Source organism: Taurulus bubalis (genome assembly GCF_910589615.1).
Source record: "Taurulus bubalis genome assembly, chromosome: 9".
Taxonomy (NCBI): Eukaryota; Metazoa; Chordata; class Actinopteri; order Perciformes; family Cottidae; genus Taurulus; species Taurulus bubalis.
The window spans coordinates 15,951,936-15,971,141 of NC_136597.1; the positions used below are offsets into that span (position 1 = coordinate 15,951,936).

Here is a 19,206-nt window from a genome sequence, read left to right on the forward strand (position 1 = left end):
TGGGGGAAGTTGGTCCTCCACATTATTTCCTCTGTTAATATTACACATCAGTTAACAAACACATCAACATTTGTATAATTGTACATGTTTAAGATATTTGCTCTTCTGTACAGTAGATGTTTAAGGTTGTTTTACGACACAAAACCTTTCAGTGTATATTTTTAGTTTGTTAGTGTTGCCATAGCACCACCTGCTTTCAGGTTTATTTTTATTTGGGGTATTTCAAGCATAATAACAGAGGTCCCTTTGCCTGCGCATAACTGTGTTTTCTTAGTGACCAATGACATTATTTTGCATCATCTCATATTGTTTTGACTTTGCACTTTTTGGGCCGTTGTTCTCTTTGCCTGAGTTTCACCATGACTGAGTTTCTCTGCAACCAATGTAGCATTGTAAAAATGTAACTGCGTCAAATCAGGTAAAAGAGCACAGAGAATATAACTGGATTTAAAGATATGGAACAATGATCAGTGGAGATAACACCAAGGTACCAGAAGCATAACCTTCTCTATGCTTCCCAAAAACAACAGGATTTTTATTTTAGTTTATGCTCACTACTCAAAAGTCAGAGGTTCCCAACTGTTTATTTTGCCCTTCGAACCATTTTTTTTAACTGATAGTATCATTGCGAACCAGCCCAATGAAACGGACCAGGAATGAAACCTAAAGGATAAACAAAATGTTCAATGTGATACCCATACACTTTTTTAAATAAGAAGTGTCTACAGCTATTCCAGCAGTTCTGAAAGGCTTCACTTAGACACAGCGGAGCTTTGAGCCAAATGCTAAAATTCTTATGTTCATCATCTTTGTTTAGTGTGATAGCGTGCCAACATTTGCTAAGTAGTACTAAACACAAAGTACATCTGAGGCGGATGGGAATGTTTCAATTATTTTATCCTTTAGTATTGGACCATTTAATACTTTGACCTGATGATGGCTTCAGATGAAAAGTCAGGGGATCTCCAACATGATAATAATTAATTTTGGGACATGAAAGTCTGTCACAATTTTCATGGCAATCCATCAAAGAGTTGTTAAGACTTTTCATTAAAAAACCCAAATGTGTGAACCTCATGGTGGCGGTAGAAGAAAAGTTCAAGGGATCACTGAAGCTTTAACCTCTGAAAACAGAAATTGTTAGTCAACTAACATTCGTACGTTTTTGTTGACAAATTAAGTAGTCAATTTAATCGTTTAAAAAAATGACTAATTGATCCAAGAAATCTCAGTTAACTAAGACCAAGACGGGCGATTAGTTGACTAATCGACTAAGAGGGGTCAGCCCAAATTTTTACAAAATGTCAATGCAATCCATAAAATAGTTGTTGTCATGCTGCTATCACAGAAAAAAAAAGTAGTATTACTGGTAAGAACATGACACGAATGATGACAAATGCAGAACAGGCATTCTTTTATAATTATGACGATACTTTTGCAGAATCACACAATTTCTTCTCACCCTCGGTTCTGAATTTACCATTACGCTCAAAATATACCAATACAGTACAGTGAGTTCTACCTATGTTCAAATTTCATGTTTCTTGGATTTTAGTTTAACTCATAAAAAAAAAGTTCACATGCTTTGGAAAGTGTTGTATCTTCAGGTTTGGCGATGATTCTGTAGAGTAAAAGGTTTTGCTCCTCTGTAATTAAAAGACAATCTGTCCTTTTTGCTGTTCCAGTGATTGTGGAACGTGACTGTATATCACTCTGTTATATGCATTGCTGTTTAAAACTATGATAAAAACGTATGTGAATGACCTCTGCCTGCAGCATTCAAACACTATTTTTGTAGTAGTAAGAGAGAGTGACCTGCTCTTTATATGAACATGGGAAAGTATTTTGTACTTTGTTGTTAATTCACCTCACTGAGATGTGCTGTACATTTTGTACATGCAACCCTGCATATTTCTCAATGTGGAACAGTGTAATCCTTTAAAAAAAAAAAAAGTTGTATCTCAAGCTTGAACACAAAACGCTGCAACAGTGTGGTCCTGAAACCATGATTTAGAGGTAGGAGACAACTTCAAAGTGTTTTGCATTTATACTGTAATCCTGTCTATAACCATTTCTGTTAGCAGGAATATAGTAACGTAGTGCTTATTCTGTGAATATTTGTATGTATTTTTACTATGTATGTACAGTACACTTTTGAAGCTCATGTGGCAGGCATGCAACACCTTCACAGACAGAATGATACTATATACTTATACTGTATACACCTATACACGCACATACTCTTATAAAGGTATATCAACAAATAAACATTTTGCTGTTAGCAATACCCAGTGGTATGAAAATTATCTTTCAACCCCTCATGTTTCCACACCTTAAGAAATATTACAAGTTTTGTAAGAAAAGAAAAAAAGAAAAGGCAACAAAATATAATATATGATGATGATAACAACAAATACACAAGAATATGTTCCCAGTAACCTCTTGCTAATAAATCCATTTTATATCAGGGGCATTTTGTCTCAAGTGTTTTTGTAGATCATCTATCAGTTGGCATCATTCTCGTTCAGAATGAAACAAAATTAAATCTGTAAGTATTTAACATCACCAGCATTTCTCTGTCCTATAGCAAACAATGATACAGCCCACAGTGTACACACGTGTAAAATATCAGCTTTATCTGAAAGAAGAAAACACAAAATGTTGCATTATAACATTATGTTGCACACATAGTTGTACAGGATATAGTTGTCACTTCCAGAGTTTCACAATAAATTGAAAATCCCTCCCAATTACATCACAGTTTGATATCTCTATGTAATCATTTATTTTGTATGTATTCTAATGCCAATTTATGGGAAAAATATTGGCTGGATGAACCTGACCTGGGGCAAAACATTGTTTTTGAGCCCCCCTCCTTATTATTTGCCCAATTTCTGGATGAGTTTTATTTGTGTCAATTAGTTTGAGGCAGTTTAATCAAAGATAACTTTATTTCAGAATATATATATATATATATATATATATATATATATATATATATATATATATATATATATATATGTATATATATATATATATATATATATATATATATATATATATATATATATATATATATATATATATATATATATATACAGGCACGTGCACAGATAGACCCCTAGTGGTGCCCCTTCTTGCTGGAGCCCAATTTTTTCTTCATTCATCAGTATTTAAGAATAAAAATGACTCTCGGTCATCAATTCCCCCCAAATGTGTGTTTATATCTGACGGGGCATTTATTTGAGTTCTTGTGAGAATTTCGCCCAGACATGCTATATATATATATATATATATATATATATATATATATATATATATATATATATATATATATATATATACTAAAATGCTGAGCCCCGCTTCATAACAAGCAGGAACCACCTTAGTTGATTTTGTACTTTTGTGGTTTGTGGTAATTATGAATCTTTGGTTTGAGGGCAAACTTTCCTCAAATATTATTGTCAATATAGTTAGTACACTTAAGCCTTGATATCGCCTATTTTGTGTACAGTTTACAGAAGAACAAAACGTTATCCAACCATTAAATAACCTAACTACATGGTTTGACCATCATCACATCATTATCAGAGCATTTTGAGTATATTTCTTTGTATACGTCAAGATCAACCCTAAAAATACTACTTGTTTTCAGGTGCCTAAATAAAAGAGGAAATGTCTTCTGTTCTATGTTCTTCTATGTTGGACACTGATTGGCTGATTCATTCTCTGTTATGTACTTTGGTCGGTCGGGGAACTCTGACTTCACCTCGGGACAGACACATCGTCCGCTTCTTTCACTTTCACCACCTCGCTCTGTTGCTGTTGTCTAAAGCTGTAGCAGTCGAAGTGATCACGATGAACACTTTGCTTGTGTTTGCGTTGCTGCCAGTGGCTTCAGCTTTTCACCTGTCTGCACGAGGTAAGCTGCTGCACTCGTCCGTTTTCGTACAAAAGCATACGCTTACTTTTTCAGTTGTTTATCCGTTTCTTATCGTCGAAGTCTTTGTATTGCATCGGCTACATTTTAACAATGTGAATTGTTTTCAGACGAGTTTCACTTCAAGTCATGGATGGCACAGGTATGTTACTGTGCAAGTGTACAGTTAGTTATGAGGAAGTTACTGTAAAAATCCCGTACATTGTTACTTACTGTACGTGCGATGCTCAATTTTGAGCAATATGATTACAACCCTATGAGCCGACTATTCATCACCCATATTTCATATAGGCCTACTGTGTATATATATTAACAGCAATAACTCCCCTTTGTACAGCACAACAAAGTGTACAGCATGCAGGAGTACCAGGAACGACTCCAGATCTTCTCAGAGAACCACTGGAGGATTGACAAACACAATGAAGGAAATCACACATTCACAAGTAAGAACAACTTGTCATTGCATGTATTATTTTTTCTTTTCTTCATATTGTTCATAGTTAAATGTGTTGATCGATGTTTTATACATTATTATCATTTCTTCCTGCAGTGGGGCTGAACCAGTTTTCAGACATGACATTCAGCGAATTTCAAAAGACTTTCCTCTGGTCTGAGTCACAGGTAATGCCATATATATAGGCCTATATGAATAGTTTGCGTATGGATATATTAATTTGTTTAACAGCAAGGGTCTTTATTTTGTATACTATCTTTTACAGAACTGTTCAGCTACCAAGGGGAACTACTTGGGCAGCGACGGGCCACATCTAGACTCTATTGACTGGAGAAAGAAAGGAAACTATGTGACTGACGTGAAGAATCAGGTGAAGCTTAGCTGCACTAACACACACACACACACACACACACACACATACACACATATTTCATCTTCAGTTATTGATCTCAAAGTTTACAGTAGATTACATTGTTACATTGTACATTGAGGTAATTATAAACAATAAGAAATGATAAAAGCTTGCTAGAATTTGCTTTCACACAGTATGCAATTAGTCATCGTTAAAGTTATTAGTTGCACCTGTGCTTTTCCTGCTGCGACATGTTTTCTGTAAAAGAAGGTCTATGAGTCATATTCAATCCCGAAATCAAATGTCTTATTGTGTTATCTTCTTTTGTTGCACCAAAGGGAGCTTGTGGTAGCTGCTGGTCTTTTTCCACAACCGGATGCCTGGAATCTGTTACCGCCATCGGCACAGGGAAGCTCGTACCGCTGGTGACTTTCACTTCTCTATCAAAACTGTTGAACTTGTATGAAAAATGTAGCCTAGTTTTAATGTCATTGTCATTTTCATATCACTTAGTCAGAACAACAGCTGGTCGACTGCGCTCAGGATTTCAACAACCATGGGTGTAACGGGTGAGACTCAAACTTGTGTTTACTTCCTCTTTTAATAACGTACCTATAACTACCGCAGCGTGCATCACCACGGTCAAAGTTTTATAAATAGATCTTAATTTGTCCTGCAGAGGTCTTCCCAGTCAAGCATTTGAATACATCATGTACAACAAGGGACTCATGACAGAGAAGGACTATCCATACACCGCTTCTGTAACTATAAACAAATAAATAATAAGTAAAACTGACTTTGAACTTTCGGTCACACATTCAATGTTTTTTTTTAATGTCTTTTAATGTTTTTGATAAATCAGGAAGCTACTTGTGCGTATAAACCAGGACTAGCATCTGCCTTTGTAAAGGAGGTGGTGAACATAACCGCGGTGAGCAAACATCAGACGCTCTCTTCGAGGTAGATGTCTTTGTTAAACACCTGGTGAGAAGTTTCTTTTCTGTTACAGTATGATGAGAATGGGATGGTGGATGCGGTCGCCACACGCAACCCTGTCAGCCTTGCCTTTGAAGTGACCTCTGACTTCATGCATTACTCCCAGGGCGTGTACACCAGGTGAGCAGAAGTCACGGAAATAGTTTTCAGTATGCTCTTAAAAAATGATTTGTCTGTCAGTTGTTATGCTTTTTTACACTTATAGGGCCCACTGTCAATTGGTGATCAATAAGCATGTGTGTGAGGGTATGGCCACTAGATTGACATAAACTTGTCATGGTGGTACAGTCCATTTCATCGTAATATGTCCTATGTTATCTGATTAATAAATAGTATACAGAGTGTGCTTGCTTTGGGGGACAAATAATGTTTAGCCCATAGTTTTTCTCTAGCTTTGAGGTGGAACTCGCATTACTAAAATACTAAATGCTCTGTTTCGACAAGCCTGAGGAAGCGGATTCCACTGCAAGACAAATAAAACCTTTTTTTTTAAAGTTATGCAATTTAGACACATGCACAAACACATAGATTGCGTGCCAAGTTACGTGTGCGTCTGTCAACATTAACTGTGTTTTATCAAATTTCGCCAAATATCCTAAAAGGAACCCAAACATTGAGATAAATTGAAATTTAGTACTGTCACATCAATGTGGTATGAGAAAACAGTGGCTTATAAATATGTGATAGTTTTTGGTTTGACATTTTATTTTCTACAATGCATTTAAAGAACTATTACAACGGCCTTTTCTGTCAGTAAGTTAGACATGACAGTGTTTAGTTCCTCATTCTTTATCCAAACAGTCATGTATAAAGTTTGATTTAACTCACTTCTTCTTCTTTTCAGCACTGAATGCCACAACACCACAGACAAGGTGAACCATGCTGTGTTAGCAGTCGGGTATGGACAGGAGAGTGGCACCCCTTACTGGATTGTAAAGAACTCATGGGGATCTGGCTGGGGGATTGACGGGTACGTATTCTATCTAACCACATTCAGGATAGTAATACTAAATGTATACTGACCAAAGAAAGATTAAAACAATGTTCTCCTTTTACAGATATTTCCTCATTGAGCGTGGGAGGAACATGTGCGGACTCGCTGCCTGCTCGTCTTTCCCAGTGGTGTGATTTCTGTGTGATAGCAAACTGCAAAAGGGCTGAAAAGAGAGCAGAGTCTGCATGTGATTTTTATACAACCAGTAGCCTACTGTGCTTCCATGGACAGTGTTTTTTTACACTATGGATCAAGTAATTTCCAGATGAATCAACAAATCTGAAGTACCAATCATTCAATTCATGCACTTAAAATATAAAAAATATAGAATTGTGTTTGTTTGAGTCTTTTTTTATCCGAAATATATTGCAGTTGTCTACACTGCAAATACTATTGAATCAAGAATAGGTGATATTAGTAGGCCCAAATACAGCACCTGCCAAGAGCAATGTTGTGGTTCAAAGGCCTCAATAAAATACTGTTTAGCTACAATAATTATTTTGGGTAAAAAAAAAGGGGTTTTACATCCCTCTACCTCAGCGGCATATAAGGATTTACCAGAGAGAAACCTGTCATGTGTATGATATCCAGCAACTGCCTCCTCAAGTCTTAGGTCACGTTGACCATGTCGTAAGACTACATTTCCCAGAAGCCCTCATTCCAGCTCGACCTCGGCTCGGCCAATAAGGAAGAGTTTGTGGAATGGGCGCTAAACTCGCTCGCTGTCAGTCAGTCTGTTTACCTCACTCCTGGAGAGAGAAGCAGGAGCAGTACAGTTAGTGAAGACAACTATGCTAACAGTGTAAAGTGTAACCAGACGAAATGACCGCCGGTTACTTGTCTTGTTTCCGTGTCTCGAGCAATGCTGAAGAAACTGGCCGCCGCCGCTGCTTGAGCCGAGCTCCACACTGCTAGCAAGCTAACTTAACACTCGCGAGCTCAGCCTCTTACACAACAATGTCTTGTCCTCCACGAAATAACTTGAAGGAGCAGCTGGAGAGGCACAACAATGCTGCTCAAAGCAAGTTGTCTCTGGCTAAACCCAAACCGGGGTAAGTCAAACGTCACAGCAGCTAGCTAGCTAACAGGTATCTTTTCTCTGTGCTAGCTGATAAACGCTCCTCTGCATGAACGCTCGTTATCAACACAACAGAGTCGCGGTAGCTTTGTCAGAGACAACTAACCTAAATGTGCAAAACGTGTTGTTGCTGTTTACTAGAGGTGTCATGCATTTAGACCTCGATATGAACACTTGCAACTCATCGATAAGTCAGTTAATTTGTCATCCAGTGTAATACAACACTAACTTTAATGTTTTATCAAATGAATAATGATTTGGCTGTGATCACTTATCTGAGATCCTGTGGCTGCAGCTTAATCAACTGCTGTGCAACTCGTATCTGGCTTAAAATATATATATTACCAATTGTTTCTGCTATTTCTACTATGTTTATGTTTCTTTGGTAGTTAGATACACAGAATAAATACAGAAATACGTTTTTGTTTCCATATTTAATGAGAAATTTATGTTAACGCCAAAATAGATTTGACTATCTGAATCTCCAATTGAATGGGCATTATGCCTTTGGTCTTAATTCTCAGATTGTGTTTCCATAATTTCACACTGGTTTATTTTTCAGGGCCTTTTCTTTCAAAAAGAAGTCCCCGTCAAGTACAACCAAGGTGGAAGTCCCAACCAAGGTAATCAGCTCTAATGTTTTGGCAAACAATAATGTCAATAACCCTCATAACAATTTGGTGACTAAATTTCCTTTGACTTTTCCAAACAAGCTTCAGAGACTTCAAAAATCCCAAATCCACAACTTCTTCCCTGTAAATTCAAAAGACAAGTCGGACTCCATCAGCCCAGAAGGTAATTGTGCTTCTGCTCGCCAGACTCCTTCAGCAGTGTCTGCTATTAAGGTGACAACAGCTCCAACTAAATCTGACAACCAGTTTACTAGTAGCAATGGAGGCCTTTCCACAAGTCTGGATACATCTCTTGGATTCCCGATGGATGACTGGGATGATTTTGATGACTTTGAAACTCCTGTCAAAAATGACTCATTTAGTTCAAAAATATCAGGAAAGAGCACCAATCCAGTATCCTCTTTAAGTGAAGAAAAAACGATGCCACAGTTGAGCAACAGTTTTACAAACAGGAATGGTCTTTCCAGAAGTGAACCATTTCGTATGGAAACAGATGAACTGGAGCACAGGGTCTGCAAATCTGCAGCTTCACCAGGTCCTAGTTTGAATAAGGAAGTAGCAGAGTTTGACCCCGATGTTTCTCCACTGAAAAAGACCAGAAGACGTCCTCCGTGCCGTCTGAATTACGTCATGAGTGACAGTGAAGAGGACACTGATAATGGGCTTGAGCCTTTCAAAGGAAAGACGGGTAAGAAGCTGTTTGTTACAGCATTTGTATTTTATTTGTACTTTTTGGGGCAGATATGGGTCTGGAAAGCATTGAATTATACTACAAACCAGGCTATATCTTTTTGCATTTTAGATGACAAGAAAAAAGGGATTGACCCGACGATAATAAAGCTTGCTGACAACTCGGAGCCTGAAGATGATCTTGATTACATTCCCCCATCTCCAATCCCTGATGAGATGGCTTATACTACTTCTATATTGGAGACCAAGTCAGTTCTTTAAATGTATTCAATGTGGCTGTGGTGCAACAAGGCTGTAAAGCACACTTTTACTTTAATATTCTCCTTCTTCCGCCACGTATTTTGACGCACTACACATCCCACAGCATTGCCAACACGTGTGTCAAAATACATCAAAACGTGCAACCTGATCGGGAATGGTGGGCAATGCCTTTTCTCAAGAGATTCGTCCAGCCGTTTTTAAACAAAACACATAGACATTTCTACATGGGGTGTTGGCATGAAGAGAGCTATATGAAAGAAAAAAAAAGACACTCACCTTTGGGCCTATTTTGAATCGCCATCCTTTATTGAACTCATGGGTTTTGTATTAGGGTCAGGAGTTTGAAAGGTAGCTTTTTTTTTTAAAGAAAATCCCTGTCTACCTCTAACCTTTCTTAATTAGTTACTCTGAGTTGACCTAAAAGAGAATTTAAAAAAAGAAAGGGGGACATAATTAGTTTTTTATTTCAAACAGATCTAAATCAGCCGATGCTAAAAGCAGAGACCCACCTGTGCATTCAAAGGGACCCACCACCACACTACATGGATCATCTGATAACCACTCAAAAGACAAAACAAGTGGGTGCATGCTTTTTAAAGATTTGTCTAGATCATGTGTACATTTTATTTAGCAAAGCAAGACGCTGTTATTTTTCCTTGTTAATTTTTCCTTGTTAATTTTTGTTTCTTCTTCTGATCACGTCACAGATGAGCAACTCTTCAGTATTATGCAGACCATTTGCTCTCTGGTTGATACCATCCCTGAACATGAACTTATAGGTCTGTCCTGTGGAGGTGAGCTTTTGCTGAAGAGGGCTCAAAGGTGTGTACATTTGAGTGAAAAATCGTCTTTGTTATTATGTGTGATATTTAATGTCAGTATAATTGCTAACATCTTGCCTTTCTCCCCCAGGAAGAGGATTCTTGCAACTGGTGGTTGCAGTTCATTTAGGATGCAGCAGCCAGACAGCCCGGTGATTTCTGTATCCAGCTTTAAAGGAAAATCTTCTTTTAGCTGTGACACTTCTAGTGTTATGTCATCCAGCAGCTCTATGCCCGTGGACTCCAAGAAGCCTCCTCAGATCAGGAGATCTTCAGTCATCTCTGTGGACTATGATTCTGATCTGTCGGACAGTATTATTGACACGAAGCCCTTGCATAATAGGAACAGCGGGACAGAAAATGTGACAAGTCAGAGCATCTCTGACTCTCCATCAACCCACAGCCGAACAGATCAATCTTTTAATTTCTCAAAGAAAACGAGCACAGACCTGGATGGATCAGAGTGCTTCTTCTCACCCAAAAAGCCAGAAACTGTTTTCCAGAACAAATCTAATACTCCAGCAGCCACTAACGCAACAGAAGACCTAGAACTAGATGACTTTTACAATGACTACTTTGACATCGATGACTTAAATGACTCTGATATCCCTGATTACTTTGACGAACCCTCAAAATCCAGCACCGTGACTAAAACAGTGAAAGAAGTGGGATCAAGCAGGTCTCCATGGGAGAATAAACCAACAACACCTGCACCTGCAACCAAGCCTGCAAAGATCTGCTCTCCTGGTATGTCGGCATGGCGTGGAAAAATCTTGGCCTGTACTGGTCCCAGATTCTCAGAACAATGCATTATTGTCCTCTTTTAGGCAGTAAACTGCTCTAAATTGAACTTTTAAAACTTGTAGAATTGTAATTTGTATCGCATTATAAAATATATATTTTTTTGTTATTTAAAGTCAGTTTCTCACCAACCTGGTCAGTCTTTAAATGTGTTGATTGCACTCTAAAACTGCTGTAAAGATATAATTTTGAGCCAAAACAATTGGTTGATTAAATAAAAAAAATCAACCGGCTACTTGATAATTGAATAATCATGTTTTTTTTTTTATTAGCATTTCTTATTCTTCTATTGATTGAATGCTATTGGGTTTTGGACTGTTGGATAAAATAAGCCAACTTGATTGTAGTCTTTGTTCTGCCCTCAGCAGGCCCTGATTAGGTTTATGGCTTTGTGCTGGATTTTACTGACACCGGTTTAATGTTTTCCAATGCAGAACCCACCTTCAGAAACCCAGCCCACGATCGCTTCAGAGGGTTCAACTTCCCCCACTCACAGGAGATGATGAAGATTTTCCACAAGCGTTTTGGTCTTCATCAATTCAGGTTCAATCAACTTGAAGCAATTAATGCAACGATTCTGGCAGAAGATACGTTCGTTTTGATGCCCACAGGTTAGTAGTGATCAAAAGTTGCAAAAACGTTTTATCCTAGCAATGCAACAATATATTTAGAATGTCAACAGCAGTGGAAATGTCCACATTTCTCTGAATCTGATGTATTTATAGGTGGGGGTAAAAGCCTGTGCTACCAGCTGCCTGCCTGTGTGTCACCAGGAGTCACTGTGGTCATCTCCCCACTCAAATCTCTCATTGTAGACCAGGTCCAGAAACTTACTACACTGGATGTAAGTATGGATTCTCCTATTGAATCAGTATGAAGTATGGTACAGTAAGCTTGTGTGGTACCCAGAAGGTGTATTGGTTCATTTGAAATGTTTCATTTCAGATTCCAGCAACAAGCCTCTCTGGGAGTAAAAGTGACAGTGAGGCGGGGAGGATTTATATGCAGCTCTCTAGGAAAGACCCCATCATTAAACTTCTCTATGTCACTCCTGAAAAGGTGAGACATGATTTATTTAAACTCTGAATGTTGGAATCGATGAGTGGGTATTCTTGTTGGCTCTAAATAAAGTTAGTAGTAACTACTTTTTCTCAAGACTGATGCCTCTCTTTTCTCCCTAAGGTGAGTGCAAGTAACAAGCTGATCTCCGCCCTGCAGAACCTGTATGAGCGAGGCCTTTTGGTGCGCTTTGTCATAGATGAGGCTCATTGTGTCAGTCAGGTGTGTTCATCTGCTTTATACACAATCTGCAGTATGAGTTTATTTTTGCAACAGCCATTGTGACTCATCATGCATCCTTAAATCTTTTAGTGGGGTCACGATTTCCGTCCAGACTACAAGAAGTTACATGAACTGCGTCAGAAGTTCCCCAGCGTGCCAATGATGGCTCTGACGGCCACCGCCACCCCCCGTGTCCAGAAAGACATCCTCAACCAGCTGAATATGACACGGCCGCAGGTGTACGTGCTCATGCTCTGTCTTAACTTTTAAATTATTTCTATTTCGTTATTTTTTTAATTCAAACAACCAACCGCTTCACATTTTTCAACCGCTATATTTTTAGGTTCACCATGAGCTTCAACAGAACAAACCTGAAGTACGCTGTCCTGCCCAAGAAACCTAAAAAGGTCGACGAGGACTGCATTGGCTGGATCAAGAAGCACTACCCACGTAAATATTTCAGAAGTACTTTTTCCTGATCCTGGTTATTTTTGGAACACTGCCATAACTGCTTTGTTGAAAATGCCGTTCCCCTTTCGTACGTGTGAACACATTCTGACGTCTGTCATGTTATATAAATCATATCAAATTCTTGAGCTTGTAACAGAAATAATTGAAAATCAATGATTTTGGCAAATGCTTAATTGCTTTTGTAAGTAGCATTGTAATAAATGCATGACCATGATCTGAATTATCCTAGTGGGAATTTTTTGTCAGTGATTACAGACCCTCTCTGACTGTCTTTTGTCTATTAATCTGCATGTTGCAGGTGACTCTGGCATCATTTACTGCCTGTCCCGTAATGACTGTGATACCATGGCTGAGAGTCTGCAGAGGGCACATATATTAGCTCTGGCGTATCACGCAGGTCTGAGGGACGATGACAGAGAACTTGTGCAGACCAAGTGGATCAACCAGGACGGCTGCCAGGTGAGGACACCACTCACTCATTGACCTGACGTAAGAATTACAAATAGATGGTATTGGATACAAAGCAATTAACTTAAAAAAGGTAACCTTTTGCAAGCCAATACAGCGTCGGAAATACACAAGGGCAAAGGGCAAAACTGCCCCTAAGAAATATAAATTTGCCCCTGATATCACTAGGAGAGGGGCAAAAAATGCCCCCAAAATTTCCTATGATAATTTAATGAACTCGTCAAAAACATCGTAGTCTATAAGACCCGGTCCAGTTGCCATAGAATGTTTTAAATTTTCGCCTTGATTGATGTTGCCTCTGCGGAGTTCGGCTTTTGGCAAAAAGCCAAGATTCAGCGATTCGCGTGGGCAGCACGTGGGCAGCAGGCTCATTTTTGGGTACGCTAGGACTTTGGCTCGTTTCTATTGAACCCGGAGCAGGAGAGCTACTCTGGTGCTCCTCGCAGGAGAGCGAGTGCTGCAGTCTTCACCCTAGGAGCTTTTCAAAGACGCTCTACTTTTCACGCCACATATCGTTCGACTCTCTGTGTCGGCTGGTGTGCTCAGCGCTCACCTGTGTGCGTGTGCGTGTGCATGCACACGTGTCTGTGCGCATCGGGGCGGAACTCCGCCGTGCGCGATACCGAGAGCAGTGAAGAGCTGTAAACGTGTGACCATAGAGAGACAGAAATGACATGCCGTCGTGTAGATAAGATCAATAACATAAGGTTGTTTAGTTTGTTTAATAACAGAATAAGGTTCTTTGGGAAAGGGAACCTTAAATTACTTCCGTTGTGATCTGGCGCTATAGAAAAGATGTAAGGGGGCAGAGGGTTCACAGACACTGTGAGCCTAAATAGGTATATTTATTCTTTTGAACAAAGGTTAAATGTTATTTCACAAGTTAAAAAAAAATGCCCCCAATTAAAAAAATAAAATGCCCCTGGATTCAGTGGGGGCAAAAATTGCAACTTAAAAAATAGGTAAATTTCCTACCCTGAGCCAATAGCTGTTTTACAGATTTAAAGTTCACATTGCCTTAGTTTCACTGCTTCCTTTTGTCTGCCAGGTCATCTGTGCCACCATTGCTTTCGGCATGGGCATTGACAAGCCTGATGTGCGTTATGTGATTCACGCCAGTCTGCCTAAGTCAGTGGAGGGTTACTACCAAGAGTCTGGGAGAGCTGGCAGAGATGGAGAGATCTCTCACTGTATTCTTTTCTATTCCTACGTCGACGTCCACCGCATCAAGAGGATCATCAGCAGTATGTTACAAAAATATAGACTGTTCTTACTTTTGGTTGTGTGATTTTTCGTTAAGCTAAATGATTAACTATATATTCGGCAACGTAGACTCAGATGGCTCTTCTTTAAATCACAGTGGACCGAGAAGGTGACCGACACACCAAAGGGACTCATTTCACCAACCTGCACAGCATGGTGCACTTCTGTGAGAACATGATGGAGTGCCGAAGAATTCAGCTACTTGCATACTTTGGGGAACTGAACTTCAACAAAAGTTTCTGTAAGGAACACGCAGACGTCAGCTGTGACAACTGTGCCAAACCCAACGTAGGAATCATTTCTTTATTTAATCATTACAAATTCCAAACCTACCTGGCTGTTTTCTCATTGAGCAACTATGTTTGAAAATTCCTGTGTGCAGCAATACAAGATGAGAAATGTCACTGAAGATGTGAAGAAGATTGCGAGGTTTGTTCAGGAGAACTGCGAGAAAGTTGGATCCAAGTTTGGCAGAACTGCTCAGCAAAACCGACTGACACTGAATATGTTGGTGGATATCTTTGTAGGTAAATAAAATGCACACGATCGGGATGAAAATTAATTTTGCAATCGAAAATCATGCTTGATGTCCAGTCCTGATGTGTCCATGTGAACTGTGAATGGTCTGACGCAGGGAATTGTTTCTTTCTGTCAGGGTCTAAATCTGCCAAGGTGCAGACAGGAATGTTTGGGATGGGAGGAGCCTACAATCGGCATAATGCTGACCGTCTCTTCAAAAAACTGGTTCTGGACAACGTCCTGGAGGAGGATCTCTACATCACTAACAACAACCAAGCTGTGTCGTATATCTCCGCTGGAGCCAAAGCCATGAACGTGCTGTCTGGACACATGCAGGTAACCCGACTTATATCGACTGTTGGGCAGCATGAAGTGCTGTAACATTGGATTAAGTATAAATATATTTAAGAAAACATTAAACACTAACCAGCACTCTTATCTCAACGCAGATAGAGTTCTATGAGACCGAGAGTGCGTCTAGCGTCAGAAAACATAAAGCTGCTGTGGACAAGAACGTCTCCCAGAGAGAGCAGAAGGTTCAGGAGTGTCTGAAGGAGATGACGGATCTGTGCAAGCAGCTGGGGAAAGCGTTTGGCATTCACTATTTCAACATCTTCTCTACTGCGACCTTGAAAAAGATAGCTGGTAAATTCTGAGACAATTGTTGACTGTCCTTTTTTAAATAGCTCATATTTGCGTGTTATAACTTTTTTTTTCTCTCTCACATGAACAGAGAAGCTTTCTCCTGACCCCGAAGTCCTCCTACAAATTGATGGTGTGACGGAAGACAAACTGGAGAAGTATGGAGCTGAAGTCATTCAGGTCCTAGATAAATACTCGGAGTGGCAGCTGCCTGGTAAGAGAACAAAATAAAGTTTTTGCATTATTCAAGTTATTGCACCTCATTTCCTTCCAAATCTACACATTGTGGTATTAATCCTACATTATCTCTGTCGCAGAGGAACAGACTGACAACGGTGGAGACGGGTGGATAGACACGGCACAAGGCCGCTCATATGGAGGTGAGGAGGACGACACAGAGTCCTCCACGTACTTTCGTAGTCAGTCTGCACAGGGTCAGAAGAGAAAGAAAGCTCCGTTCTTCAAATATTCCAAGAAGAGAAAACCCCATGGCAACACAAGTGCCAACTCTAAAGGGTCTGTAATGTGTTTGTCTTACATGTTATCATGTAGCTGTAGATCGTATTTAGCAAGAAGCTTAAATTCATATAGCTTGAACCTTATTTCCTCTTCTCCCCCCCATCTTCTGTCTTGCTGTGGTGTTGTAGTCGTGGCTACAGCAGCAATAAATCGTGGTCATCGTCCAGCTCCAGAGGCGGGTCAAATGCTGCAGGCCGGGGATCTAGGAGCTCCGCGGGAGACGCATCAGCGAGCAGGAGACCGGGCTTCCTGACTGTCCCGGCCCCTCAAACCAACCAGCGACCTTTCTTAAAGCCCACCTTTTCACATCTGGGCTAAGACCGTCTTCTGATCCGACTTCTAGGATAGAAAATACTTTGTCACTACTTCTAAAATTGTTTATTTATGTTCTGTACAGTTATTGTCGTGTCTGTCCAATTGTTATATTGACTGTCGCAAATTTTCCATTTTGATTGGAGTTTTTCTTTTTATATTAAAGACTAATTAAACATTTTCGTGATACTTATTATTTTTTGCTAGAGAAAAGCAAGCTGTGTGCTGATTTTGTGTTGTACCACAAAGCCACAGAGAGTCGCATCATGTTTTTAATCAGTTTATTTCAAGTTTGAATAGTTTTATTGAATGGCACCAGTTACAAGGGACTATTGGAGAGAAACAATATTTTATACTGACTTGTACAGGAGGGTACCTACAGTACAAACAAGGGTTTCGGAATGGATCAGACTGAACAAGAACTGGATTTGGCACATGGATTTATATATTTCTATATATTACGTAATTAAACGGCAATCTCCAATCCCAGGATAACGATGCAGACTACAAAACACACTACCAGACATGGCTATGCACACACACATATTGACGTGTATGTGCAACTGTGTGAGGGTCTGACAGGAGCAGATCAAGATGCTTTCGGTTATGACCAGTTTCATCCACCAACCCTCAGTTCTACATGCATCATCCTTATTACTGTGACAGGGTTTTTGGCCAGGAATAAAATTTAGGGAGTCAATTATGTATAAATCACTTGATTCCGTTCATCAAAACTAAATATGTAGTGCTTTATCACGTACATTTAAAACATGGAATTGACAAAATAACAAACACCTCAGAGAAAAGTTCTGTAAGAAAACACCACAATGTACGACCTCAGCAATAACCTCAAACATGCCTTTGACACCGCCTAAATAAAAACATGTTTTTAAGTTTCACAAATGTAGGATTTGTTGCTTGGTTGTTACATAATACCATGTGGGTGTTTCTGTTATTTAGTCCATCCCCTGTGTATTCAATTTGAACACAAGAATCGGTGCTTCAACTTCCACGTCACCACATTGTATTTGCATGGCTGTACCTTCACTGCTGCTTTTTAGGGACGGACCAGCTGTTACTCATTTGTAAACCATGGATGACAATCACACTCGTTCATCAAAAGTCACAAATCCTACCAAAACTGCAACAATCTCCCATGAAGTAAAATCATTTAAATATGTAAACGGGACACAGCAACTGAAAAGTAACATTAAGGTCTGGTTTGTTGGAGGAAACCTTCAAAGACAAATTAAGACATTAAGACTTCAGGCAGGCCAGTGTGCATTACAAAGAGTTTCAGACAGATGAACACTGTTTTCCCCATCTTGCGAGATTTAAGGATGGAGTAGTCTGTAGTACAGTTGTTAGGGATGTTGAGTCTTTCGTTCTCCATTCTTTCATCTTTGTCACTTTGGTTAACTGCAGAGTTAGGATCCAGGCACAAGGAACAATCTGTCACTTAACAATGAAACAGCAAAGAAAACAGCAGAACAAACATCCACACAAGAGGTCTCTAAGGAAAAACTGATTTTCATAAAATGTTGTCAATTAATTCAAACAGTAACCAAGTGTCTCAGTGGGCACGTCATCGTTCGACAGGAATTAACAACAATTTAGAAAGTGGTTTTATAGAAACAGAAAGGACATATTTGACTTACTCTTTGTTGGTTTTTCATACACAAGTTTGTAAATCACATCTTTTTGCTCTTACAACTGATTATTGCTCCTTGAATAACGCTGCCTTTTTCTTTTTTATGTTGCATGTTCAGAGAGACCACTGAAGCTACATAATGCTAAATAGATGTATGAGAAACACCTTTAAAAAAATGTCCTGCTAACCAGTCAGCCTGGCTGGACTGGTCTGTCATGTTGACCCATTTGTCAGTATAGAAGTAAATAAATATGTATGAATATACACACAAAAAAAGTCAACCCGCCCACCCTGCTCCACCCCGTTAAGAAAAATGTGCTTCATCTTTGCATTGCTATTTATTGGACGTATCCAAGTTACAAGTTATTACTTGACATACATAAGCTCCTACACTGTATGTATGACAGGTTTCTTGCCATCATAGCTCTAATGATGTGATATTTCCACACACGGGGAAATGTTAGTGCTGTTTCCTCCGCCACGGATAGTTGAAGGATAATGAGCTACAGGAGTGGATCCAGCCACAACAGCAAAGTGCGTGCTACTCTGTGGTCAGGACTACAATTGAGCCGAGGAGTGATGCGCTCGGATTACACAGAAGCAAACAAAGAAGGTAGCACCATCGGGCCTTCAGTGGAGCAGCTGCAGGTGCTGGTATGAGAGTGTGGCATTTAGAATAGCAAGCCAAAAAACAAGCAACCCTGTACAGCCATTAGAGTGACGAGTCACTGAGGGCCTTCCATTCCCAAATTGTGTTGTAAATCCCACTTTCAAAGAACCTCTCACAAAGGCCTTTGACGTCCCATCTTCTCTATCTTTCTCTATTCCTTCCTCCTATAGTCCTTCTTGCCTTTTGGCAAAATATTCTTTTTTCATTTTCACTCCTCTCGGTCTGAACCTTCACAGCTTTGAATCTTGTCTCCATTCCTACATACAGACACAGTAACACCTGCACTTGGTGCAGGAGGTAGACACGCAATACAAAACACAGATTTTACCCAGAATCCAGCAGCCGTGGCAGTTATTGCTTCCTGGAGCTTTGAGGCTGAAGAGTCTAGAGC

General features: G+C 39.6%; 2 protein-coding genes across 2 annotated transcripts; both read left to right on the forward strand.

Annotated features, from left to right (window-relative positions):
* Positions 1-3,796: 3,796 nt before the first annotated feature.
* ctsh (cathepsin H) lies at positions 3,797-7,045 on the forward strand. The gene is made up of 12 exons (XM_079223767.1): positions 3,797-3,922; positions 4,051-4,082; positions 4,278-4,383; positions 4,491-4,561; positions 4,660-4,764; positions 5,085-5,171; positions 5,260-5,315; positions 5,426-5,507; positions 5,609-5,677; positions 5,756-5,862; positions 6,587-6,712; positions 6,801-7,045. The coding sequence occupies exons 1-12, from the start codon at positions 3,859-3,861 to the stop codon at positions 6,868-6,870; spliced, it is 975 nt and encodes a 324-aa protein (XP_079079893.1). The 5' UTR covers positions 3,797-3,858; the 3' UTR covers positions 6,871-7,045.
* Positions 7,046-7,693: 648 nt separating this feature from the next.
* Positions 7,694-16,591, forward strand: blm (BLM RecQ like helicase; the record flags this gene model as incomplete). Its single annotated transcript, XM_079223063.1, has 21 exons — positions 7,694-7,788; positions 8,377-9,134; positions 9,249-9,384; positions 9,896-9,975; positions 10,105-10,219; positions 10,310-10,965; positions 11,454-11,630; positions 11,745-11,863; positions 11,965-12,078; positions 12,202-12,300; positions 12,391-12,539; positions 12,644-12,750; positions 13,070-13,230; positions 14,288-14,483; positions 14,600-14,790; positions 14,885-15,029; positions 15,158-15,357; positions 15,471-15,666; positions 15,755-15,877; positions 15,981-16,179; positions 16,311-16,591. The coding sequence occupies 21 exons, from the start codon at positions 7,694-7,696 to the stop codon at positions 16,498-16,500; spliced, it is 4,206 nt and encodes a 1,401-aa protein (XP_079079189.1). The 3' UTR covers positions 16,501-16,591.
* Positions 16,592-19,206: the final 2,615 nt, after the last annotated feature.